Raw genomic sequence first — 27,818 nt, 5'->3', positions numbered from 1 at the left:
CTCTCACGAAATAGGTGTGACTATTGACACAAATAAAGCCTCATGACTCTGGCTGGTTGGTGTTACTTCTGAACTCACGTGCCTTCCAAAAACTATATATATTGCTGGAAGAGATGTGGAAAATTGCACAACATCGACTCTCCCTTTTCAGTTTAAAACATAAAGGGTCCCTCACATACCCAAACATAAAGCTGTTCAAGGCTCTAGAAGCAATATAGAAATTTGTTGCCTTAGCTTCTTGTGAAATATGATGGAATTGAAAAAAACTCAGACAGCCTTCATTACATAATTTTTTTATTATCAACTCATGCACAGTTAGATCATACAAAAAACTATACTATAGAACTCATCATCTTAGGTGTGCAAATTGATGATTGATAGTGTAAATGGAATGAAAAATACCTCCATTTTTTAGAGGTTAATCACCCAAGTGATGAATATTTGCTACCCTGTGATTTTCTTCTTTTTGGGGTTTTCTATTTCGTTACTTCTCTGTAAACCCAGATGAAGGATCCCAGGGCAGGAAGAAGGGAGAGGAAAGGGTGTCACCCAGACATCCCGGACCAGGATCTGGATGTGTTCACTGGAAATGCTCTGAGCTGCAGAGGGAGGCAGGACATGTGTGGAGGGCATGGGGGGCTTACAAATGGGGAAAGGGTGTGTGGAATATTGGGCAGCCAAAGGCATAGGCCGTCGAGGGCATTTGTCATTCTTGAGTGTCCCATTATGTGTAGCATTTGTGGAATGTAGAGACCCAGGTCCCACAGGGGAAGGGAAAGGGGGTAGATGCAGGACATGAGTGTGTCAACGACGCATCCAGCTGTGCTCTTGCCTTGGACTTTGTAGGGACAAATCTGTGACCGGAACATCCTGGTAGTGGCATGCGGAGGTAGCAGGTGGCAGCAGCTCAGCCTCCCAGTGGTGTCCAGGTGATGGTGGCACTGGGTGGTACGGGGAATGTCAACAGCAGCAACCTGGCCAAACCCTGCCTGATGGCACAACTCAACCCCCTTGATAAAAACCCCAGAACTTTCCACTCTGTCCGTCATTGACGACTGCTTTTTTTTAGACGTAGCGTCACATAGCGCAACACAACAGCATAACTCTATAGTTAAGCATAAGTTCCCAGAAAGAAAAGGAATAGAGTCTAAGTCACAGGCCTCTCGCAGGGCTACCTAACAATACATAGCAAGGGACGTTTCCCTCTGTTTCTACTTCTAATCCATCGCAGACCTTTTTCTTTTTTTTTCAAAATATAATAAAAATGACGTGACACATGGAATGAAAAACAAAGTCATACAAAACACAAGTCTGATGTTTTAATTATTACATTTAACGGGCATGGAAATTATTCTGTCGAGGTGCCATCAAATTGTCTCAACGCTGCCTCTCAGTCTGGCCTCACTGTGGACCAGGACCCAGTCAGGGAGCCTCCCAGCGTAGAGTGGAGAACATTCTCTGAGTCGGCATCAGTCCTCATCCAGGCTGTGAATGGCGGTGGGGGCCAGGGCTGGGGCCCTCTGGAGAAACCCTACCCTGTGGAGGTCTCCCGCATACAACAGACATTGCTGAGCTCCTAAGATACGAATGTCCTGCCTCGCCTTCCCCAACAGTCCCTTCAGTGAACTCCATTGAACTTCAATGAGCACCTCCAGTCACTTGGGGTCATCTCTTGTCACCCAGGAGACAGGGCACAGGTTCATCAGGCATCCCAGGCCACTTCCCTAGCGTTATCCTTTCATCCCACAGCCAACAGCACTATCACATGGGCGGGGAGGTGAGACTCTAGTATGTCTGTGGCCCTCAATGATGCTGTGCCCTCACCAGCATGCTCTTCTCTCACCTCAGCTCACCCACTTTAAGATGAATTATTTAATTCATACTTATTTAAGATGAATAAGCAGAATGATTTGGAAGTTGGGAATGAAGTTGGGAATGCCAATTTCATAAGGGAAAGTCAAAGCCAGCAGGAACTCTCTATGAATGATGACACTCGGAGTGTCACCGCGAAGAGCATGCTGCACACCGTCCTCCCCTCCTCCGAGGACGGGCCCAGGGAGAGCAGCCACCCATGGAGGACTGAGCCGGCCAGTGGACCAGCTCTATCCATGTGGGACTAACTGATGTTCCTACTTCGTGTGTCTAACGGCAGGGCCTTCGATCCTGACATTCACCTGGGAAATACCCTTGTTCTTGGTCTGTAGAAATAAAAGGCAAGATTTTAGGTGCTGAGCTCTCCAGGAACACAATCAATACTGTCACGCACTCATGATGTTAGTGAGTCCCTGCCTCAGACAGCTGCAGGAAAGGAAAGGGTCGCTCTGTCCCTCAGGCCTTATCTATCTCCTCTCCCTAGAAGAAGAAAGGTAGGAAGTCCTCAGGACCTCGCTTTGATTTCGCATAAACATTCAACTACACTCAACCAGGGCTAATGAGGCTGAAGGACTTTTAGTGGTGTTTCATTGTGCTGTTATTGTGCTTTAAGGAATCTTTTTATCTTTCTACATTTGCCCAAGAGCAAATCATTTTAAGGGTACACTTTGATCAAAAGCATACATCCATAAATCAGTGTGATAATGACCTTTGCATTAATAACATCCTGAAATATTTATCCCACAACTCTAGGCAAGTCTTATGTTCCTTGTTTAAGATGGTGATAGTACAAAGCTTGCAAGTGCTAATCAGCCCAGTATTAGGAATGTTCTGGTTTTCAAATTTGTCAGCAATTAGAGTTTATTCATGCTGTACTCAAAAGCCATATGTGAGATCTTTATCTTTCTAAAAACCCAACATGAATTCTCACACATGAACATTTCATTCTTAGTCTCCGAAAAATTCCAATAGTTCCCTCTGAATCCAAAGTATCTAGTTTGGTATGACTAAATAAAATGGTCCGAGTATAAAAAAGGAATTGCACTTATAGCCAAGTTAGCTACCATAGAACATCTTTCCCTCGTTTTCTGGTATCACTTTATGGTTCACTAAATTTCTCAGATTTATGCCAATTTCATCCATCAGATTTGAGTCAAGGTGTCTGCTGGTCCTTTTGCAAAGTCAAGTCCTCAGGGGGCAATGGAGATTTGCCACCACTGAGGTCAGGATTGTAGATGGATGTGCTGCAGCTACAATAAAAGCAATTTCAGAAGACGGAATCCCAAAATATTCTCAGTCAGGGATGGCAAAGTACCACGGCCACCAAAGCCAGCTGCCACTTGTTTTTATACAACTTACAAACTAACAATAGTTATTTACATTTTTAAGTGGCTGAAGAAAAAATAAATTTTTATGGCACGTGAAAATTACATGAGATTCCATTTTAGGGTCTGTAAATAAAGTTTAATTGGAACATAGCCATGCTCATGCTCACTCATTTATGTATGGTCTATGGCTGCTTTCACACAAAAAGTGAGAGTTGAGTCATTGCAACACAGACTGTATGGCCCACAAACCCCAAAATGGTGGCTCTCTACCCCTCTACAATGGCTTCACTGAGATCATGGAGAGCTCCTGCAGGGGAGACTACACTCATTTGAAAATACAGATTGTGTGAGGTATCGTTTAATTAGTCCCATGTCTGTGTTTGCACTGGAGATAGTGTCAGTGCTACATCCCCTTCCCCGGAGTGACAAGTTTGTCTTCATTCCTGGTCATCAACGCTATTGGCTTGAGGCCCATCAGTGGGCCTGACACTCAAGCTTACTGTGAAGCACAGCCAGTGCCTTGAGAGTATAAAAAGTAATTGTTTTTAATGTGACAAAATATACATGGTGTTAGAGTCACCATTTGAACCTTTCCTAAGTGTCCACTTCAGTAGCATGAAGTACATTTACAATACCATGCACCCATCACCACCATCCAGCTCCAGAGCTTTCTCATCTCCCCAAACAGAAACTCTGTCTGCCCTAAACACTAATTCCCCATGCCCCTCCCCAGCCCCTGGCAGCCACCCTTCCATGTTCCATCTTTATGAATTTGACTGCTCCAGGCACCTATAGAAGTGGAATCACACGGTATTTGTCCTTCTGTGTCTGGCTTATGTCACTTAGCATGATGTCCTCAAGGACTTTTTTTTTTTTTAAGATTTTTTAAAAAATTATTTTTAAGTGATCTCTACACCCAATGTGGAACTCAAACCAGCAATCCCAAGATCAAGAGTTGGATACTCTACTGGCTGAGCCAGCCAGGCACCCTAAGGAGTAAACTACCTTTTGATTGATGTTTCCCAGTTTATGCAGAGTTTCACACACAATATCTCACTTGTATTTGGCACAACTATTTTGTGAGGCAGGGTATTTCTATACTATTAGAGCAAATGCTATTGATTAGTCCTGAAGCCACCCTGAAGTCACCTGCAGGCAGATCCTGTACCTGCCCATGACTCCCTGAGCCTCTCTGCCTCGAGGAGCTCTTGCCACAGGCTGTGCTCTGCCTGCATGGGGCAGGCCCAGAGGAGCTAGGGAGTTGTCACTCTAAGAGCGACCCTCGCCTACAAGAGATGGTGGCTCAGCACCACCTTCACCCCTCCAGGAGGACAGTTCTGAGTGTCTCACAGGAGTGTCCACTGTCCCGGCCCTCCCGTACTCACTACTTCACTCTATGTTGGCTTCCTCTCTTTTCTGTCTGAATATCTCAATCTCTCCCACACTGCTTAGGGTGTGACCCCCTAAATAAATTACTTGCACCAAATCCTTGCCTCAGGATCTGCTTTGGGGGAAACATACTGACTCTCGCACGGCTGGTAAGTAAGTCAGGCTTTAAGTCCTAGTCTTCTCACTAGTGAAAAGCCTCCTCTCTGCCTACCTTACAGTAAGAGCAGTCTCTGCCTCAAGCATTCACAGTCCTGGTGTTGGCTGCGGCCTTAGAAAGGGAGGAGTGTTAGCAGCAGGTGTAACTTGCTCCTTCCTTATAGGGAGCACCTCAGGGAATGAATGACCTCAACCAGGGCTACTTGCAAAGACACTAATCTCAACTAGACTGCTTTGTAAAAGAGTTATACTTGGGGAACTAGTCCTCTTTTCAGCAGGATAAAGCTGATCTGTCAAGATTGGTTGTAAATAAATTTGGAATTTATAGATACATGGGACTCAGAAGACTAGAGAAGGAGGAATAGTGACATACATATTTTAAGTGTGATAAACAGAATTGCAAAATGGGCACACTCCAAACCTAAATGCCTTCCCATGAAAACAATGTGTTTATCTACATTGCTCAAAACTCACCAGTCTAAAGCTAAACTACACTCACAGGTAGGAGAAGGGGATGTTTTGGGAACTACATCTCAGTTTAGGGCTCCTCTAGAAAAGAGTGTTTCATTTGTGTCTGTATTGCCTGTGTCATTTGAACCATTACCTTTCCACTGGGTAAGATCTGTACTTTATATTGAGTCTGTTTTGGTGACTCAGTGTATGTGCTAACACTCATATACACAGGCTTAATTATAATAATTAGTGCAAGAAGATCTCTATATCTAAGGATAATTTTCATAGAAGTTTGTTAAAAGGGAATCTTATGAAAATGAGGACCAAAATTTCATAGCAAATCCTAGGGGGAAATATATTATCTTGAAAAGTGAAATTAGACTTATGAAAAAGTTTTTCATTTGTCTTTATCAAAACTTACTGTAATGTTGTACACCTAAAACTAATACAATGTAATATGTCAATTACATGGGAATGAAACAAGAGGGAAAAACTTGTAATTTCAATCACATGCTAATTCACTTAAATAAGTGAGAAATCAACAGCTGATTCTTGGCCTCTTCCAAAAGCTCATTCTCAGAAAGGTTCCTCTTAAAACACGATTGCCATGTTGTAAAAAAAAACTCTAGGGACATCAAGAGATCAAATGTAGGAACTCTGGATAACTTCGCCAGCTGAGCCCACAGCCATATATCAACCCCATGAAGGCACCAGCTTGGATGCCCTGCCTAGTCCAGCCTTCAGACCCCTGCTGCCTCAGCCAACATCTGACTGTAGCTGCAAGAGACCCCAAATGGGAAGCACTCAGTTGAGCTCAGTCAACCCATAGAACCTTGAGAAATGACAATATCTTGTTTTCAGTCACAGAAAAAAAGTTAATAATTTTTGGAATAATTTTTTAAAACCGCACCTACCAAAATTATACCTAGATTAGGTATGAGGGCTCACCTTAGCCAAGAGCACAGTGAGCTCCCTCAGAATAAAAAGGAAGCCTATGTGCAGAAAGATGCAGCTAGATCCATAGATACAATGTTGGTAAGATGTAGAAGATTTCTTCTAGTTGCTCCTATTCTTGAGAAAAAGAAAGCAAACTGTGAAATTGTCATCCAGGAACTCAGGTTCCAGGAAGGCACTCCTGAATGATTGATGTATGACCTGGATGTATATGGATAAATGGAGCTCGCTAGATTAAAAAGAGGGAAGAGCAAGCTATACAAAGGGAATAGCATTGCTGGGGTGACAGGGTGACTATGTTGTCATTCACTGAGAAAGGAATATAGGAGGAACAGTGCAGAACTAGACAGGTTACACTTGAGATATTTGCAGGGCATCAAGACCAAATATCCTTCAGGTGGTTGGATACACAGAAATGGAGCCCAACAGAGTCATAAATATGTAAGCGATTATGGGTCAGGATATAAACGAAGAGTATACAGAACAAGAGAGCAGAGGTCTAGCCACAGAATTAAGGAAGACACAGCCATTTAATGGGGGGAATAGGGAAGGGCAAGAGAAGAGGTGTGAACCCTCCAAATCAGTAGATTAAGATTAAAAATACAAGCTAGAGGGAAAGTGACCAACTAGAACTCAAGAGAAAAGATATTTTCAAGTAGAGAATGGTCAGTGTGTCCAGGGACACAAAAGGTATAAGTAGAAAAGAGCCCATGAGATGTGGCAATGTGGAGGTCACTCTTATTCCAAGCTGGGCCAGCTTCGGTGTGGCAGTAAGGTCACAAGCCAGCTGGCTGGTGTGGAGCCCTGAATCATAACAGAGAAAGAATGGAAGAGCCTTTCCAGAAGGTTCTCCGTGAAGTGAGGGAGATGAGAGAGTCATTGAATAGGACTGGAGGAATTGGCTTTTGTTTTTTGACAGTTTGTGTTAAGATGGGAGTGACCTGAACCTGTGAGGGGGCAGTGATCCCAACACTACAGCAAGTAAGGAGCACCTGCTCTTCCAGGGCTGAGGCCGCAGCTGTGAGCAAGAAAAAGTCCCTACCCTCCAACAGCTTATCCTCCAGACTGAACAAGCCTGCAGATAGACCTGCAACATGACCATGTGATGAACTCTGAGGAGAAACTGAGCCACGTGGGGAGGAAGAGGATGAGAGGCTGGTAGCCATGTGTGTAGTGGCAGCGGGAGCTCCCCTGAGGTGACATCTGACCAGAAGCCTGAGGGAGGAGGGGAGGTGAGCAGAGACGGGGTGGAGGGGGTGGGGGGGGGGCATTCCAGGTAGAAGGAACATCACAGAGAAAAGCCCAGAAGTGGGAGTGTACTTGGCATCTTCAAAGGCTTGGAAGGAGGCAGGTGTGGCTGGAGAAGGAGCCTTACTAACCCTGGGGACAGTTAGGGAACTCTGATCACATAGAACCCTGTACAGACCACTATAAAGACTTGGATTTTTACTTAAAAACAAAAAGCAAAAACAAAAACCATTGGTTGCTACCAGGACTAAGATTACTTAGAGGCCAGTAGACCAAAAAGTGTGGAAGGGGAGAAAAATCTTCAGGCAAGAGAAAAAGGAATAGTGTCAATGAGGTCACCCTGGAGCATTAGAGATTTGTTGCCTAATGGCCTTATTTGTTTTCAGCAATCTGTGAAGAAGCTGGTGAGGAAAGAGTAGCAATGAAGGGAAAGGCACTCAGATAGAGAGATGAGGAGGGAGAGGGTTTGAAAGACCTGCCCAGGGAGTGATTCGTGAAGAGGGACCGAGCTGTTAGCACCTCGACTCTGCAGGACCCTCCACTGACAGGGGCTGGGGCTCTCTGTGCTGTTCAGAGGGGGACAACCAGGCAAAGAGCAAGTGGGAGAGCAAGGAGGCAAGAGAGTCAAGGAGCACAGTTGGAGTGACTGACCCAGGGACAGCCGAGACAGAGATGACACAGAAGGGACTCGTAGATGTAGTGGCCATAGATGCTGGAGACAAGAGGTCTCGGTGCATCTAAGTCCAAGGCGATAGTGTCCAAAAGTGACTGATGTGAAAGTCAGATGATGGTCATAAGGCAGACTTGGGGGATTTTTATTTTCACGAGTAGATTGGTGTGTGTTGCTCTAAGGCTCAGAGTGTCACCCAGAAAGGACAGGAGCTGAGGTCACCCAGGCACCTGGCCACCTCATGAGGCCAGTGGATGGCTTGTGGATAAGAAATTGGAGTGCCACTATGGCAAAGCTGGATGTCGGTGAGAAAGGACTCAGAAGTCCTGGGGGCTATATTCCAAGAGTCTTGGAGAATGTGACGACAGAAAACCAAAGGCAGCAGCATCAGAGAGAGAGGAGCGGGATGGTCAGCAGGACCACGTGAATCTCCAAGGTCTGCTTCTCCAGTCACCCGTGGAGGTGACAGGGATTGGCCCTGCTTCTCACTCCTGCGGTGCGCTTGCCTTTGCTCATGCCGCCCTCTGCTGGGGATCCCTCCCCCCTCCTTGCTCCTCTGAAATCCTACCTGCCCTCAAGCAACCAAAGGGCATCTCCATGAAACAGTCCTTCTTTGCTACAAGATGGATTTTGCCTTCCTCTTGACCTCAACACAACTTTGTTTAGAACACTCCCTTATCATTGATTTGTGTGGAGCTTGGACCTGCAGATATTCCTTGCGTGGGGGCTTCCACATGCTCATCTTGACCTTGTTCACATCATGGAGTTTGGCACAGAAGACTATCCATGAATATCTGTTCCCTTCATCGAGGACAATCATCATAACTGAACAACTTTCTCCCTGGGCCCAGGGAAGTCTCAGAAACGGCACCCCCTCCCTTCCCCCCAGCCTGCGATGACTCAGGCGAAGGGTCTAAATGCATAAGGCTTACAAATCACCCCATCTACCTCCTCCATATGTGCATATTTACTTAAATCTTCTTGGTTTACTTTTAACTTCATTCCCACTTTGGGAAATAGGTTTAGGTAGGAGAGAGGAATTCGTCCTTACAACGTTGAAAAACTCTGAATCTTACCTGTTTGCAAGGCATTGCTCTTTAAAAGGTCAGAAGTTTTATATTTATGATCACATTCAATTTCCCCACTTTATCTGCAGGAAGGCAATCAACGGAGGCTTCTTATGAGTTTGCTGTATTTTCCATGAGTGAAAAGTCCTTGTTTCCCAGGGGTTTTTAGGTTCCTCTTTGAGACCAGAGATCCCTTTAAGATAAGATGAGGCCAATCCCTTTTTACTACCCCTAGAGGCAAGCACAGCACCAGGGAGATGGTGGCAAACAGAGGAGAGCTGCTCTGACCTCCATATTCTGTTCTTTCCCAGGGAAGATGCTCTGTTTTCCATCAAAAACAAGATCATTCTAAATGTCAGCACTCCACACCCATCTGGGCTCCTGAAAGCAAGCTGCCTGGTTTCTGAATCAGATGTCATCACCCACTGAAGAGCCGCCCGCCTCCCATCTCGGCTGGGTGGGAGGGACTTGCACATCTTCCCCAACAAAGCTGCCCCCATGATCAGATCACAGGCGATCATTTCTTTCCAAAGTCAGAGGATGGAGAAGAAAGGGACAGAACAGAACCCTTTCATCAGGGCTTCTCTACCCTTTAGAGACAAACAGTTAAGATAAATCCTAATGCACTCATTTATGGGCACGAACATTTTACACTCCTAGAACCACACAAAGAGTTGCCACTTTCATGGGGTGCCTGGAAGGGGGCAGAAGGAAATGAAACAAAATCATACAGTTTATGGGCTACGATGGTTTCCTAGGTGAGACCCAGGACGTGCTGTCTGAAGACTCACACACAAGTCACGGCAGGCGAGCAGCAGAGCACTAAGATATTGATGAAGCCCTGCAAAGATTTTCTTGGGAAAATTGCCCTGGTCCCCTCTGAGTTATGGCCAAAACTCTCACTAGCCCCTGCTGCGGGGCCTCCTCCCCAGGCCTAGCACAGAACAGTGCTCAGGAGGAGAGGAGGCTCAAGGTACAGAACCCTGCATCTGGCTGCAGGTGAGAACTCTGTGGCTATAAATAACCCATCACTTGCCCCGGGGGTGGGAGGGGAGGCTCCGAAAACACAGTCACTCTCACAAACTCGTGAATTAAGTCCCATTCATGAAAACTTATGTCAAGTAAAGGATTTCCAAACAGACTTTCATTACATCAGGCATTCCCACAGAGGGAAGGAAAAGCCATGAGAAACTCCCCTACTGGTGGCCAAATGTTTTTCTTCACAATCTGAAATACTGCTCTGACACACGGCTGGTTGGGTGCTGTGACATCTGCAGATGTTTCCAGTAGAGGTGTCGTGCCATGAAAAGCTTTCACGCTTTAAGCAGAAAGACCTTCATAAATTTACATTCAACATTGGAAAACACATAACAATATTTGTGCGTGACAGAGCTCTGTGTGTGTGTGTTTGTGTGCATGTTACAGAACCGAAGTATGTCTCTCTTCTTCCACTTCAGGGAGGAAAGACTAACGTTTATTGAGCATTGACAACGTGCCAAGTGCTCAGCATATCAAATCTCCCCGTTTCACCCTCGCCACAACCGGGAGGGATGGACTATTCCTATTAAATATCCTATAAGTGAGGACGAGAGGCTCTGAGAGGTCAAGCACTTGCCTGAGGTCCCACAGGCAACAAATGACAGAGTCAGTCTGACTCCAAAGCCCATGTCCTTCCTGCTACACTGGTCACCTTCTCAAGTTCCAGCAGATGCTTTTGTTACCTTTTCCTGTACTCATCTGTACGCCTTCCCGCTAGAGCAATTTCTACAGCTCAAGGGAAATGCTGCTGGAAGAGCTGAGGAGGAACAGAAGGGTTTTTTTTATGGGTACAGAAATGATAGCGGTCCAACACATTTTTAGGCTTTTTCAGAAGATACAGTGCAAGGATATTGTCTTATCATTAATTAGTATCTCATGCATATGGGATGCGGCATCCTTCTGTGTCATATTTAGGACATCCTTAAGTGGTATTCCAAGCACTAAGTACAAATTATCCGTGCCCACCATTTGTGTCCACTGTTTCCCACCACCGTCCTCAGACCACAGTCTCAATCGTGGTGGTGTTGCCATTGTCTTCCTGGCGCCTGGGTTGCATTTCATCTTTGAAAGCCCTGGTCAGAACTACTTTTAAGGACTCCTTGAAACGCTTCTTCCTGCTGCTGCCCACGAAGAAGTAAATAAAAGGGTTGGCGCTGCTGTTGATCGTGGAGAAAAGAAGAGAAATATGGTGCAAGTTCCCAAAGGCTGACCAGTACTCGTAATACAGCAGGTACAGGAGCCTCATGGGCATGGCGAAAATGAGGAATATGATGATGGTGACCATGATGACTATGTACAGCTTCGAGGAATGGGCCGTCCACGTGTTCTTTCGGATCTTGATCACCAGGATGGTGCTGGACACCACCATGAGAGGAGTGAAGACCAGGAAGCTCAGAATGGCTATGAAGATGATCACCGCCCTGCAGTCACTTCGAGAGTGACTCTGCCCTTCACTGTCAATGCACATGACATATTCCATGGTGGTCACCAAGCACGAAAGTGCCCACAGGAGGGCACAGACAAACGCTGACTGGTGCTTGGGGCGATGACATCGGTACCAGATGGGGTACAGGACAGACAGGCACCTCTCCACACTAATGGCCGTCAACAGATAGAGGCCCGTGTTGTAACCGAATAGGAAGGTCACTGATAATGTGACAATCGTGTAGTAATAGCCAGAGGAGAGCTCATAATCTAAAGCATAGTCGACAGACAGAATAAAAATACAGAAGAGCAATGAGATGTCTGCAATAGACAAGTGGGTGATGTAGACTGTGAAGGGATTTCTTCTCATCCGGAAGCAGAGAAACCAGAGGAGGATTCCGTTTTCAACAAAGCCCAGAGGGGAGATGCTCATAATTACCCAGTGCACGATTGGGATTTCCCGACGCAGGTCCCCGACCGAGGTGTTCCTGGCGGTGGAGGCGTTCGTGGACTTCTCATCAACGAATGACGTCACGTTCAGCTCATCCATGAGGAGGCCTCAGGCAGGGGCTCTTCAGGTAATTTTCTATAAATAAGTCAAATAAAAACAAAAACAAAAAAGACATCCTGAAAACTGATGCATTGAGGGAGGAGGGGAAATTTCAGCAATGGATCGTAAACTTCATGTTATGAGCAACTGTGTCTAACTGGTTGTCCAATTATCTTTCTGACAATGATAAAAGCAGACATTTCACCAGAAAAGAGAACTGATTTCATGACTTTTTTGTCCTCCAACAGCCCTTAATTCCATATTACTATTTGCTTATAGCTCAGTGCCAAAAGGGTATCAGCAAAAGCAGGAAGGTCAGAGTCCCTGGTGTCCATTTCTGGCCTGGCCCAGGCTTTCAGAATGGTGTCTTGAAACTCCTTTATCTTCTGCACCTCTATCTCCCATTCTGAGGACCCAGATTGTATTCAGGTGCAAAGACAAAATTTTTGTTTGGTCAGTGGTGTCATTTTTTTTTTTTAACGCATAAAGTGCCATAGTGATAGATAAATGAGAGGGAATAACTAGCAAAATGATGTTCAAAGTGTCCCAATATTTTTGAAAGTGTGAATAATGAGAAGGCATTTATCTTATGTGGTCTCAGTATCTGTGACAGAACTGGGCACCTATCCACACGAGGTGTGGCATGCAAACCAACAGTCTTGAGTGACAGATGGTGAGCCCTAACAAGGTGTGGTCACATCCTCACAAAGCATAGGCCAGACCGTGCAGGAAATCACTACTGACAGACATTCAACAAAGCACTAACTTGACACCAATAAGAGCGCTAAATATTTGAGACTGCAAAGCAAAGATCCTCAGTATCTTTCTATCACATGTCTATGAATTGCAAAATAAATATATGCACATCCCTATCCTCTTCCTGTTATGTAATAAATACACAGATGCCACTTCCTCCACTGCAGAGAGGACAAGGTAGGCAGTGGCACAGATCCTTGGTGCCAACTTTAACTCATCCTTGACTTTGTCAAAGTCTTGTTGTTGTTGTCATTTTGACGGTGGTGGTAAAATACTGTCTTTGACCTCGGAGACCAAGATCCCTACATGTGCAAAATAATTAACCATTAGGAAGTCGATCAAACCAACTGTTTCCTGAAGCAGAGAAGTGTGGGGATGCAGTATTTTTTGACGCTTGCTCATCTCAGTGATATTAGATGTTTTCAGGATTCAGTCAGCAGAACCCCGGCGTTGGTACAATTCTGCGCCTGGAGCTCAGTACAGCTGTGCCTGACACCCGGATTAGCAGGCGGCCTGCTGAGAAGGACAGTTACCTCCCTAGTGGAGTGATCCAGGAGCCCAAGGGGCCTCTGACTCCACTGTCATGATCCCCCATCTCCTGACTAGCACGTCCCTCTGGTGCTCTGATAAGCTGCTCTGATGAGGTACTGGAAATTATTTTCACTGGAGCAAGTTCTCCTTCCATTTCATAATTAAACAGGAGAAATAGATCCCAGTACCCTTGGGAGCTCAACACAAGAACCAGAATTCAGAGCACTATGGCATGGTTGACCAAAGACATGCTGTAGAGACCAGCCTTTGTTAGAATTTTGTAGGTAAGACAGTCATGTTCTCCAAATTCACCCATCAAATATTTATTCAGAGCCAACTTCCTGCTGGGCACTTTTCTAGGCATTGGGACACGGCAGTGATTGAAGCACCAACCTCTACATGTTCTATCAACATGTCATGCTGAATTTTTAAGTCCATGGGGGTTTACAGACGCACTGGTGGGCTCTAAGGTGTGCCCCACAGCTTGCTCTTTGTGTGTTTCCCTGGTCCTTTCTCTCATTCTCTTGATTATTTTACATGCTGCCTCTCTCCTTAAACCCTCCACCTCTCCTCACTCTTAGCTGCTGATCTGGCTTCTTACTTTGTTGAAAAAGGAGATATTGTGCATTCAGAAAAGAGCTTCTTCCAACTTCTAACACCCTGGCTGTCAGCCTACCTGCCTAGGTGCATCTTTAACCACATCCCCTGCCTTCCCTTCTGCTCTGATGAATAAATTATGCTACTAGCTAAAGCCAGCAACTCCACCAAGCTCCAGACCCCTAAGTCATGAATCATCAATTATTTCTTTTCTCCTGAAAAATTCTTTTTTTTTTTAATTTTTATTTATTTATGATAGTCACAGAGAGAGAGAGAGGCGCAGAGACACAGGCAGAGGGAGAAGCAGGCTCCCTGCACCGGGAGCCTGATGTGGGATTTGATCCCGGGTCTACCAGGATCGCGCCCTGGGCCAAAGGCAGGCGCCAAACCACTGCGCCACCCAGGGATCCCTCTCCTGAAAAATTCTTATTAGCTTATCAACTTTCTCCAAACCCCTGCAGCCCTTTCCAGTTACTGCTCCATTTCTGCTTGAATTTACATAAAATTTACTCAAGAAGTTGTCTATACCCACTGTCTCTACTTGCTCTCCTCCAATCCTCTCTGGAATCCATGTTGGTTAACCAGGCGCTCATTTTCTCCACTCTACTGAAACGGCTCTTATCAAGGTCAGCAATGACTCTACCGTAGGGTCCATCTCCAATTCTCATCTAATTTGAATTTGAAGTAGAAGTGAGGACAGTTGATCACACCTTCGTGAAACACATTTGCGTTCCGGACATCATACTCCCTTGGTAGTCTCTTACCTCTCTGCAGATCCTTCTTAGTTTTTTTTTTTTTCTTCTTTCTCTTCATCTTTCCAACCTGTAAACTTTGAAATGCCCCAAGGTTCAGTCTTTGGACCTCTTCTCCTTTATAATTACCTATATTTCACAGATAATCTCATTTAGATGCATGATTTTAAATCCCACTTGTTTGTATATAATGCCTGCAATTATATCTCCAGCCTATACCTGTCTCCCCAACTCCTGACACTACTAGACATCCTCACTTGCATTGGCTTTTCTTTTCTTTTTTTAAAGATTAACTTACTTATTATTTGAGAGAGAGGAGAGAGAAGTGGGGGAGGGGCAGAGGGAGAGGGAGAGACATCCTCAAGCCGACTCCACACTGAGAGTGCAACCTGGCACAGGGCTTGATCCCACGACCCAGGGACCATGACCTGAGCCAAAATCAAGAGTCAGAGGCACCCAATGCATAGGCTTTGCAAACTCAATATGCCTCTCCTAACCCACTCCAACTGTACCCACCAGTATGTCTGTAAACCCCCATGGACTTAAAAATTCAGCATGACATGTGCCTTTCTCCAGCTATAGTTCAGCTGCCTAGGTGTGAGGCTGATGAAGGAGTGGGGCTGGATGTAGCCAGTACCAGTTTTCCCAGGCTGGCGGAAGAAGGGCCAACAGGATCAGGCCACGTGGAAGGGAATGGTTACAATGATGGGCTACAGAATTCAACAGGTTTAGGAGAAAAGTGAGGTTGAGAGATTGATGACAGTGAATAGGACAGCTGACAAGTGCAGAACATAACCATGGGAAAAAACGGGTAGGAAAGCATGGAGGACAAGGTCATTTGAGGCGAGATCAGGACGTGGAGCTGGGCTTTGGAAGAATTATCTATATGAACATTGAAATGGCTGGGGAATAGTGGAATGTGGTTAGGAAAAAAAGACTGTGAACCAGGTGCCAAAATCTTCAAGGAATTTGGGAACACAACCCAGGGGTGTATGAATACTCACAGTGAGGAGGGTCATAGGTAACATAGCTGGGTATTTTGTTGTTGGGGGTGGTGTTTTAGAGGCAGAAAAGAGGAAACAGAGTAGTCTGGAGTACCAAGAGGTAGAGGGTAAGAAAGGTCTAGATTGGCACTAGCCAGTAGAAAGATAATGCAAGCCACATGTTTAATTTAATTTTTTCTAGTAGCCGCATACAAAAAAACTAAAAAGAAAGAGGCAAAATGAATTTTAATAACTATTTTATCGGACTCAATGTGTTCAAACTATTATTTCAACATGTAATCAATATAAAAGATATTAATGAGACATTTTATGTTCTTTTTCTCACAGTGCATCTTTAAACCTCCATCTCTAAGGGCACATCTCCCTTGATACTAGCCGCATTTCAGAGGCTCAATAGCCCCACCTGGCCAGTGGCTACCATACTGGCCAGCCCAGGGGGAGAACCATTACAAAACCAAAACACCTTGTACAAGGAAGTCAAATGCTTTCATTTTTTCATAACTAACCTAAATCAAAGACCAGATATGTAAAATCAGAACCTTTCTCACTTCTAATTGAATTCTAATCAGAATGTTTAAGAAAACTGACAAGAACATTTTTCTGAAGCAGGCTTACATCCTTGAACGTCTCACAGACCACAGCACTGTTCAGCTTTCTCCTACTCGTTATGTGCAAGAAAGCTGTCATGTATTCCTCATAAGCTAGGAAAGGCATTTCAACACATGAGATCAAACTGTGTTTTTCTTTTAAAGTCAGACCAAAGTAATCAAATTCCTTTTCTGGAGAGAGAACACCCTCTGCCCATTTTTCAACAAACATTTAGGTTCCAGTCACTGTCCAAAGTGTTAAGGATAAAGAAATAAATAAGTTTCAGTCTTCATAGTTTTGTAGGGGAGACAGACAGAACTAAACCTAATTCAATGCAGGAAATGGAATGAAGGAGACCTTGACCGCATGCCAGGCAAGCACACAGCAAGAGGCAGTCTCAGGCTTTTGAGGAAGGCTTTACAGGGCTGAGCTTTGAAGGGTCAGTAGGAGTTTGTTAGCTGAGGGAGGGAAGAAAGACATTTTAAGAAAAAGGGACAGGGATGCCTGGGTGGCTCAGCGGTTGAGCATCTGCCTTCAGCTCAGGTCATGATCCCGGGGTCTTGGGATCAAGTCCCGCACTGGGCTAACCATGGGGAGCCTGCTTCTCCCTCTACCTGGGTCTCTGCCTCTCTCTCTGGGTCTCTCATGAATAAATAAATAAAATCTTTAAAAATTAAAAGAAAGAAAAAGGAACAGATGGCCTGAGGTATGGAGGCGGGGGGGCATGGGATGTTGGGGGTGGGGTTCTAGAAGTCTGATGGACCCTGGGCGGACAGCTGGGCTGAAGCATGACAGCCAGGGTTTGATGCTTCTCTAAATGTTAGGCTTCTTCTACAGGCAATGTGTATCCAGCTTGGTGCTTAATAATGAGCTTGGATTGCTTAAGAAAAAATGTAAATGCCAAGACCCCATTGTTTCAGAAACCCTGGGGAATCTATAATTTCATAGCTTCTGGTGCAGGTGGGCCAGGGGTCATGGTTTGAAAACCTCTGCCATTGCTGAGCCATGAAAGGCTTCAGCACAGGGTTGGGATCTGACCTGAGCTGTGTTTTAGAAAGGTTACCTGGGGGCACCTGGGTGGCTCAGCTGGTTAAGTGCCTGCCTTCGGCTTAGTTTATGATCCCAGGGTCCTAGGATCGAGTCCTAGATTGGACTCCCTGCTCAGCAGGGAGTCTGCTTCTCCCTCTCCCTCTGCCGCTCCCCCTACTCATGCTCCCTCCTTCTCTCTCTCTCTCAAATAAATAAATAAAATCTTAAAAAAAAAAAAAAAGGTTACCCTGGTCCTTGTCTAAAGGCTGGATGGAGGGAGATGATAGATGGAGCAAAGGAGCCAGCGGGGGCTGCTGAGAAGTCCTACTGAGAGTAGGTCCTCTTTTTTTTTTTTTTTTAAAGACTTTATTTATTTATTCATGAGAGACACAGAGAGAGAGAGCGGCAGAGACACAGGCAGAGGGAGAAGCAGGCTCCACGCAGGGAGCCTGATGTGGGACTCGATCCTGGGTCTCCAGGATCACGCCCTGGGCCGAAGGCAGTGCTTAACCGCTGAGCCACCCGGGCTGCCCAGAAGTCCTGCTGAGAAATAATAAATAGGATGATGGCCAAAGGAGGGAATGGATTCCAGTTCGGAGAAGAGCAATCAGGCCTCCGTGACTGTGAGGGGACAGGAGAAAGGGGGGGCCAGTGGACCCAGCACCCACCTGATGGGGCTGCATCAATGAACTGCCGGTGGCCAAGAGCGGGGCCGGAGGGAGGGGCTGAGACAAGACAGGACAGGACAGCTGGGGACAGAGAGCCTGGTGGGCAGCGCACGAAGCGTGGGAAGGGCGCATGAAGGCGGGAACCCGCACCCCAGGGCCTGCGCTCTTCGGTAAGCAGAGCTGCATCAGACGAAAGGTAATAGGCACACAGGTGAGATCTTCAGGACGTTATTTATCACTGTGCGTTTGCCTGGTTGTGAACTCCAGACGCAGGAGCAACCAACGGCCTGGCCTGCCCCTCTCCGCTGGTCCCGGGACTCAGGCCTGGGCCGCGGGAGGTGTCTTCTGGTTCCCTGCACCTGCCAGCCCATGCGCCTTGCCCACTCTGGTGATCTCTCTCCTCCGATTGCCTCCACGGCCACGACACTCCTCCTGGCAGCAGAGATAAAGTTGCATCTCCTCCACTAACCTGCAAACTCGTGGAAAACAGGGCTTTATCTTATTCATGTCTGAGTCTCCAGCACTTGGCACACAGTAGGCATCAAGGACTACTTATTGAATTATTCCAAGAAATGAAGCCCATCACAGTGGTCCGAGAGAGAAAACCACCACCTCCAGCACAGGACACGTTAATAAGAAAGTTCTGTCGCAAAAATCCTGAGGCAGATTTTGATCATGATGTGATTGGAAAGCAAATAAAAATCTCACAAAAACTAATTCTTATTAAAAACTAATGATAACTCAGGGCGCCTGGGTGGCACGGTCAGATAAGTGTCTGCCTTCAGCTTAAGTCATGATCTAGGGGTCCTGGGACTGAGCCCTGTTGGGCACCAGGCTCAGCGGGGAGTCTGCTTCTCCCTCTCTCTTTGCCCTCCCCACTCCCCACTCCCCTTTTCTGCTCTCTCTCTCTCAAATAAATAAATAAAATCTTAAAAAAAAAAAAAACAACTAGTGATAATCCTCCACATTGTTTTGTTAGAGTGGGGTTTTATTTAAATGACACATTGCTAAAAATCACATTCCTGGTCTTACTGGACCAAACAGAACTTCAGCCCCTCCAAGGAAATAGCAGGTGGTAAGAAGCACCTTGGATGCAGCTGGTCCAACATGCTCCCCACCCACCCCCTTCCTAGGGGCTCCCTATCACCCCTGAGGGTGGATGGCTAGGACATGTGAGGCTGGGCAGGATGGGGAGAGTGGAAGGGGAGTCCTATAGACCACCTAGCTCAGAATAACACATGGCAGAGTTCTCAGAAAACCCTGAAGATGGGCGGGGGGGTGGGGTGGGGGGACACAATTGCACTACAGGATTAGCACTTGTCTCCATGTCCTCGCAGGTCTAGTGCAATACTCTGGCCAGACATGCAAATCACTTCTTTTTATACAGCTCATTTTTAGAGAGACATCATATTTGCAGTAATGCCTGTTACCTGGCAGAAACCATCTGGGGAGAAAGGAGAGCTCATCCCTACAGCCCTCTGTGCCCTGATGTGGTCAACAATCCAACACCACAGAAGATCTGGGTCAGAGCAGACTATAAGCCGAGTGGGGGATGGCACTGGTGTTGGTAGGCAGTACTGGTGGCATCACAGAAGCACCTTCCTACCCTGCCTTCCTTCTCATAGAACACTTCTGGAAAAAAGCAATATTAGGGCAGGAGAAAGCAGCTGCGAAGGACGTCACAGTCCAAGGGATCTTCCGTTCGAGTTAACTTTGGATCCTTTAGTCAGCTCCAGAAATGATAAGGAAGGCATTACAGCCCTCTTTTATAGGGGAAAATGGAAGGATTAGTAAGCAGGCCACGATCAGAGCCGCTGTGTCACACGGCTCCCCAGGGCCTTCACCTTGTCTGCGCTCCTGGGACTCTGCAGATCGGGGCTGAAAGCGCATGTGGTTCCCCATCCCAGAGCCCGCCAGGGCAGGAACCCAGATCCCCATCCTAAGTGAACTTTGACCGTTCTCCCACTTAAAAAAAAAGAAATCTGAAACCACTGTCTGACCAAACCCCCTCATTTTAGAGACCCGTCAAAGGAAGCCCATGGTGGAGACATTGGGAGAACCCATCTCACAACCACCTGGAGGGAGCCCTCTCCCTGGGAGCTTCCAATTCTGACTCCTGACCGCCTCCCACTCTGCCCCGGGGCTGGACCCTATTTTTAAGACTTTACCTTTTATAGCCTGTTCTAGTCTGCCTCCAGTCTTCCTACTCAAGGAATTGAAGGCATCAGATTCCCTAATGTTATAGGGGATTTTTTTTTCCCCACAGACTTGATGACTTTCTAATTGTGACTTTGCCAAGGTAGGACCCACAGCTCTGTGCTCTCTGCATTCAAATTCCACTAGGAGTCCAGTAGCCACAGGCGCTGGTTGAACAGCCTTGCAGGAGACTGGGCTCATTCACCAAGAGATTTGCACCCCCTGCCCAGGTTTATTTTATAATATCTCATCACAACACAAAATGGGAGTATTTTCAAAATGTTATTTAGATGGGTTCTCTAATTATAAAATAGTATGTGTTCATTGAAGATTTGGAACATTTAGTGGGGAAAAAAATCACAAGTGAAACCACCAATCAAAATTAATCTGATTTAACATTTTGGGATATTTTCTTTTAGTCTTGTTTCTATGCCTCACGCATGCTCCTTTTTAAAATTGAAATTGCTTTTTTAAAAAATAGTTTTATTTATTTATTCATGAGACACAGAGAGAGGCAGAGACACAGGCAGAGGGAGAAGCAGGCTCCCTGCAGGGAACCCAATGCAGGACTCGATCCCAGGACCCCAGGATTACGCCCTGAGCTGAAGGCAGATGCTCAACCACTGAGCCATCCAGGTGCCCCAAAATTGCTTTTTTAAAATCTGTTTTGGTGTCCTGCTTTTTTTTCTACTCATACTCAACACCATATTATAAACATTTTCTCTGTTAGCATGTACTCTAAAAACATGACTTTACTAGTCACTATTTGGATGAACCATAATTTAGTTTTAATAATCCTCTAACCCTGGACATAACAGTTGCTTCTGATTCTCATCATTATTTCTAAAAACAAACCACTCTAATGAACTTCCTTGGATGCAAATTTTGTGCACATCTTTAATTATTTCCCTAGGACATATTTCTAAAAGCGGAATTACTGGATGAAAGGGTATAAATATTTTTGAAGATTTTAAAGCATATTAGCAAGTTGTCTTCCAAAAAACACCAGACTGATTACGTGGACATCTACAGTATGTGAGCACAAACCCCCCCCGCCCCGGCCCCACCACAGCATATTTATACATATACTTTCTGCCCCCACATAGGGCATCTCCATATTTTATAATTTGCAAAATTGGTAGGTGATAAAAGATACCTCGTTTTACTTTGCATTGATTTGATTGCTAATGAGTTTGGATGTTCTTTCACAGTTAACATTCACTTCTCTTTCTTCTTTGATGAATTATTTTTCCATGGTCACGTGTCTTTTATTGAAATGCAAGAATTCTTCACAAATGTAACAGTTTGTCACACATGGGACAGATTCTTTTTCACCAGAAACTGGGGTGTTTTGTGGAAGCTGAAAGAGGATGCAGCTTGGAGTCTTCTTCACACCACCTCCTTACTGCTACAAGTCTGCCTGCACTCTGTTGGTCATGGATGCTTGGAGCTTGGAGGAATTGGGTAGATTCTGCAAGCTGCCCTGTATTTCACAGGTGAGAAAGTTCAGCCACAAGCAGCCCAAGACCACATATTTAGCTTAGCAGCAGGCCGCAGTTACCAGAACCAGAGCCTACGTGGCCCAGGTCCATGTGGGCACTGTTCCTACTCCCTACGCCAGTTCTTTGTCAATGGTTCATGTACGTGGGAAGTTCACTTACTCGTACATGTGATCAGGATGGTCTTAATGTCATCAGAAGCCATCACCACCATCAACTTGATTGTCAATAATGGTCTTTACTAAAACCTCTAAGGATGGGCTTTATTAAAGCTTATTTAGGGACACCTGGGTGACTCAGTAGTTGAATGTCTGCCTTCAGCTCAGGGAGTGATCCCAGAGTCCTGGGATCAAGTCCCACATCAGGCTCCCCACAGCGAGCCTGCTTCTCCCTCTGCCTCTCTCTCTGTGTCTCTCATGAATAAATAAATAAAATCTTTAAAAAAAAGCATATTTAATAAAAAGATGAATTATTTATTGTTATTGAAGGATAATAACCGTTTATTAAAGATGAATATTATTTATTAGAGGATAGATTTTTATTTATTAAGGTGTCATCTACCCAATGCCAAACTCATAACAACAAAACAGGAATGAGTTGCTTTCAGTTTCTTCTGATCCCCATCTCTTCTGTGAAGCGGAGTGACCCAGAGCCATCACCACTATCAGCAAACTCTTCTATCAATGAAGGGGCCACCATACTTCACCCTTTTAGGTAATGATCATTGAAGTCAGAAGGGAACATGCAGTTTATGTCCTTTCATGAGGATAAATAATAAGAATGAACTGCATCCACTCATCAGCATTGTGCTTTTAGATGGGTCCTCCAAAGGGGAGGTGATTTCACTCTCACCCCGCCCCCCAGCACATGCACAGCAGGTTATGGACTCTTACCCCATGTCTCTGCCGCAGGCTCCATGAGGACACCATTGCCTAGACACGCTTTCTCCCCTCTGGCTTTCCTCCTGGCTGCCTGCAGCTTCTTTTCTGTATCCTTCCCTGGATCTCTACTTACACAACTCCTTGGGCTGCCGGGGTCCCTCCCTGACCCTCATCCCTTCATTCTCTGCAGACTCTCCCCAGGTGGCCTTGTACAACCCCCTCAATTCAATACCACCACACTCTGGTGACACCGAAATCTCTAGCTCTAACTTGGACAGCTCCCCAAAATATCAGACCCTATAACCCCTAGTCCCGGATATCTCCAGCTGGGCCTCTCGCAGAGGCACACCTGCCCCAGCCGACCCAAAAACAGAAATCGACCTTCTCGGCTGTTCCATGCTTGCTCTGGTACTCCTAGGCTTCTAAGCCAAAAAACTGGATGTTTTCCCAGGCGCTCCTCATTTTACGTGTTCCCTGCACCAATCCCTGTTCCATGTTATATGTACTATATGTTGTATTTTATTCAAATTTATTTACTCATTTGAGAGAGAAGAAGAAAGAGAGAGGGAGAGCAGGCGGAGAGGCAGAGGGAGAGGGAGAACCTTAGGCAAGCTCCCCGCCGAGTGACCCTGAGATCATGACCTGAGTTGAAATCAAGAGTCAGACATTCAACTGACTGAGCCACCCCAGTGGCCCTTATATGCTGTATTCTTACAATGAAGTAAGCTGGAGAAAAGAAAATGCTATTAAGAAAATCACAGGGAAGAGAAAATATATGTACACTACCGTACTGTAGTCATGGGGGAAAACCTGCATGTAAGTGAACTCAAGCAGCTCCAACCCATGTTGTTCAAGGGTCAACTGTATATTTGCATATACATATGCAAATTATATATATATACATATATATGTAATAGATTCCCATCAGCATCTCTGATTTCACTCCAACACCACTGAGTTCAGTTTAGTTTCTTCCTCTCCATATTTCAAACTCCCTTCTCTGATGGTGAGAAACTTGGTCCCCAGTATCCTCTACAGATTTACTTATTTGATCCATCCACGTGTGGGTAAATCACCCCCTACATCTGCCACCGCCCATCCCCTGTCCCTGCACAGATGCTCCTTCCACCTTGTGAGGCCACGGCTGCCACTGCCCTCCTTGCCGGGACACACTCCTCACCCAACAGAAGCTCTGGCCCTGGTGCCAGGTCCCCTCCTGCCCCCATGCTGACGCCCTCCTTGCCCTGCCATGTCACCACCACCATCGCTGTCACCTTGGCTGGGCTGCCCTCCTGTGCTCGCGGCTCACCTGCTCAGGCCCCAACACCTCACACAAGCCATGGAGAGCCAGGTTGGTTATAGGAAAGAGTGTACTTAGCCCCCCACCCCCCTCTCGCAAAAATCAAGAATTACAGGCAATTTGGCATCTGAATCCAAAAGAAATGTTTGAAAAGAGAGATTTGATGTGGTTCAAATCGCACCGCAGAGATGACCGTCTATGCTGCCTCTGCCTAAGGCTGCTTTGCTTCAAAGCCACAAAGTGACCACTAGATGCGGGTCCTAAGTAAAGCAGCTTAGCTTCACATAATTGGTATTTCCAGGTATTTCTGAAAGGCTGGAGTATAAGTAAATCTAGATATTGAAAAGTACTTTGCCAATGAGAGTCTTGTGGAAACGCCAGACTGAGATAATGGATCGGCAAGCTGGGAAAACCAGCATGGTGGTTTCCATAGATGTTTAAGGATGTGAGCTTTGCAGAGCTGTGTCCTGGCAGGTCTACTTGAGATTGCTACATGCATTTACCTGTCCATGAAAGTGAGAGGCACCGGTGGACAGTGGAGCTGATAGATCAGCAAGAAGAGTCAAAGAAGGCCAAGAGTTGTGGGGTTTCTTTAGCTTTATTGGGGCACAGAGCAGAGAGTTTTCAATGCTCTACATTTTGCTTGCTGAAGTTTTCTCTAGGGATCTAAGAAGCAAACATGCTCTTTCACCTTCCCATTCCATGGCCACAGTCCTCCCATTGTCCTGGATTCCCAACCTGATACATCACTCTTAGAAGAGAAGGAAGGAAGGAAGCAGTAGGAAGGAAGGAAGAAAGGAGGGAGGGAGGGAGAGAGGGAGGAAGGGAGGGAGGGAGGGAGGGAGGGAGGGAGGGAGGGAGGAAGGAGAAGGAAGGAGGAAGGGTGAGAGAGAGGGAGAGAGGGAGACAGGGAGGGAGGAAAAGGAAAGAGAAAAACCAACAAAACTCAGGCTGCATGGTGGGTCATCTGAAACCTTTTTCTGTTCCTCCGCAACCAAAACCGGAGATCTGACCTGAGGCTGGACCTCCCAGGTGTGCAGCTCCAGAGGAAAGGGCAAATTCTGCCCTCTGTGTATGTGCAGTAACCTGGACAAACAGAAACCTATTTGTGAGATGGAATTTCCATGGCAGGTAAGGGATCTGACGGCAACGCGCAGGGCAGGAACATCTGTCCTGGTATTATGTGCCTGGTTTCCAGCCTCCTACCACGCGAGCCATCTGCATGGAGAAGCAAAACTTTCTGCTCCCTTTCCAAGTGTACAGCAGGATCAACTTACAACACCAGTCTCCGGACAGAGGGGTGAGAGGGGCTGATCCTATCCCCTAGAAGACATTCGACATGTCTGGTGACTTGAGTTGTGACAACTGAAAGGAGAGTCTGTTGGCATGTAGTGCTTGAGGCGAGGGATGCTGCTGGACACCCTACAACGTACAGAGCAGCTCCCCACAACAAAGAATTATCTGGCCCAGATGTCGTGGTGCAAGGTTGGGAAAATTTGCTCTAGAGGAAGGCTTGTTACCACCTCCTCACTGCTGCTTACAAAGCAATTGAACAACATCCTAGACATTGTTTCTGCAAATTATCCCCACCGCTGCCCTGGAAATAATTGCCAAGATGCATCAAAGATAAGATGGGGCAGGAGATTTCTTTCATCAGAGCCTGGCCACCCATGGGCTGCACGTCTGAGTGTATAAGCAACAGAAGCTAGTGCTGATTCTGCTGCCCACCAAGGAAAGGCCCCCAAAATAAATAAATAAACAAATCCAGCTAGCCTCTGGCCATGCCCAGCTGCTTCTAGTCCAGTGATTTCCCCAGAGGAATCAGATATAGTAACAAGCCGTTCAGACCCCAACTCTTTTATCATTCATAACAACAAATCAAACGGCCTTGAACACCCCCCAAGTCCACATCAGACTCAGGAATCAAGCCTAAGCTTCTTGTCTCCATCACGAGTCAAAGAGAAAAAGCTAACACAGAAGTTTCAACCCCAAAGTTGAAAAACAGCGTCTGAGGACAGTTCGCCCAGCAAAGAAGCAAATTTTCCAAAACAACAGGCAGCCAGGAAGATACAGAGGTTTTGGCCAACACACACCAAATATCTAACACGCTATAAAAACAACCGGCACAGAAAGAGTTGCCCGGGCAATAGGTTTTTGAAGAGGGAAAATCTTACTCTGGTTGCCAAGGGCAGCTGAACAGTTAAGACCTGGGGTGCAGACTCACTAGCTCCATTTGCTCAGGGAGGGTCAGAGGTGGCAGCAGGGGTGGTGCCCCTTCGCATCCTGGGGCACCGCTGCCCCGCCGGCCTGCAGGGTCTCCGGTCCCCTCATCTCCGAGGACGGCTGCAGCCTCCTTCTCTGAAGAAATCAGAGCTGCTCTCCCACTGCTGAAAATATTTGAGATGTGCCAAGCAGATGGTCCCACGCTTATCAGCAGAAGCTGCGCTTCAAATGGCATCATTCAGTGAAACACTCAAGTGAAAATCTTCACGCTGATCCAGAGTGGGAATGAGCTGGTGCTTGACCCACCCCCCGAGCCCTCAGGGCCAGCCGGGGCTCAGGGGACAGGTGACCCAGAGAGATGTTCCACAGAAGGGCAAAACCACGTGTGTAGCAGAAGGACAGAACGGCTGACAGCCCTCACTCAGCCTGGATGGAGCTAGCCCACTGGTCTCTGCAAAGCTCTTTAAGCCTCTGTTTTCTCGCCTGTAAAATGGGGCCACTCGTAGCACCACAGAACATTGCGATGAGGAGATGAGAGGCAGGGGCAGAGCTGCACAGCAGGGGACAGGCAAGGCTCAATAATTCAGGGTCCCTTCCCTTCCTACAGCCCGTGTTCGGAGTCACAGCCCGGGCTGGCGTGCGAGCACGATGCAGTGGCGAGAGAGCCCGGGAGCTGGCTTCCAGGGCTGCCGGGACGGCGGGGCCCAGACCCCTTCTCCGCCTGGCTCGGAGACGAGCCCCTCGAGCAGCTGCTCCTGTGACGTGCCTCCTCGCCCCCGCAGTCAAGTGACCTGCCCCCCACCACCCCTGCCCCCTCTCCAACTGCCCCAGTGTAAAGGCCCAAAGGCCAAGCCAGATAATTCTGGATGGTTCCACTCGCCCAGCCCCACCACGAAGACCCACCCTCCATTCGTAGCAGTATTTCTTCCTTGTCACAAGCATCCCTTCGTGGTTACTGTGTCAAAGTAGTAATGGGCCCCGGGGACCAATTAGATCAAAACAGAGCAGGCGATTTCACATTCTGTGGGAAAGCTGACTTGGGAGGCCACATAAGATGCTCTCCTCCGGCTGTTTCCAGGAGCAGCAGGACTGGAGCGAGCCCCACTGTTCCGGTGGGAAGCCCGACCTGTGGCTCCGACCATCCTCCCGGTGGGAAGAAGAGGGAGAGGGGGAGCTCCCCCCCAAACCCCCCCCCCAAGACCTCCGAGCCATAGGTATGACAAGGTGAGGCTCGGGCATCCCCGGGCCTGCAGGTGCAGAGCCACCAGCCAGAACTTCAGGGGCGCAGGGCCCGGGGAGCCCAAAGTGCACTTGCATTACCTGGTTTGAAGTTCCCAGGGAGGCGAGGGGCAGCCTCCTGAAGGACTTTACATCTCCCAGAGGCTCACCAGAGACTGCAAAGAGACCCGGGACTGCCTAAAGCAAACCCCGAGGCAGAAAAGGAGGGGCGTTTTGCGGGAAGGGGGTCAGACAGGTACAAGCAGACGTAGTTCGGAGCCGAGTACCGGGCTGCTCTGAAGGTCGGGAAGGAAGAGATGCCCCGAAGGAAAAGAGGAACGAAGGAGAAGGAGGTGGGCAGTAGGATCCACTCTGCTCCTCTGTTCCACATTTGCTGCTTTGCAGAGGCTCGGGGACTGTCCAGAT

General features: G+C 46.8%; 1 protein-coding gene across 3 annotated transcripts; it reads right to left on the bottom strand.

Moving 5' to 3' along the window:
• Positions 1-277: 277 nt before the first annotated feature.
• MAS1 (MAS1 proto-oncogene, G protein-coupled receptor) lies at positions 278-27,818 on the bottom strand. Of its 3 annotated transcripts, none has more exons than XM_035709110.2 (3): positions 27,495-27,818; positions 9,147-12,186; positions 278-2,198 (listed from the first exon to the last, which is right to left on the bottom strand). In XM_035709110.2, the coding sequence occupies exon 2, from the start codon at positions 12,148-12,150 to the stop codon at positions 11,173-11,175; it is 978 nt and encodes a 325-aa protein (XP_035565003.1). In that variant the 5' UTR covers positions 12,151-12,186; positions 27,495-27,818; the 3' UTR covers positions 278-2,198; positions 9,147-11,172. The 3 variants fall into 3 exon arrangements, with proteins under 3 accessions (XP_035565003.1, XP_035565002.1, XP_025278467.1); XM_035709109.2 differs by lacking the exon at positions 27,495-27,818 and adding an exon at positions 26,176-26,588; XM_025422682.3 differs by lacking the exon at positions 27,495-27,818 and adding an exon at positions 26,126-26,587.

The sequence above is a fragment of the Canis lupus genome, chromosome 1 (assembly GCF_003254725.2).
Source record: "Canis lupus dingo isolate Sandy chromosome 1, ASM325472v2, whole genome shotgun sequence".
In the NCBI taxonomy this organism is placed as follows: Eukaryota; Metazoa; Chordata; class Mammalia; order Carnivora; family Canidae; genus Canis; species Canis lupus.
This window is presented reverse-complemented; position numbering and strand designations above follow the sequence as displayed.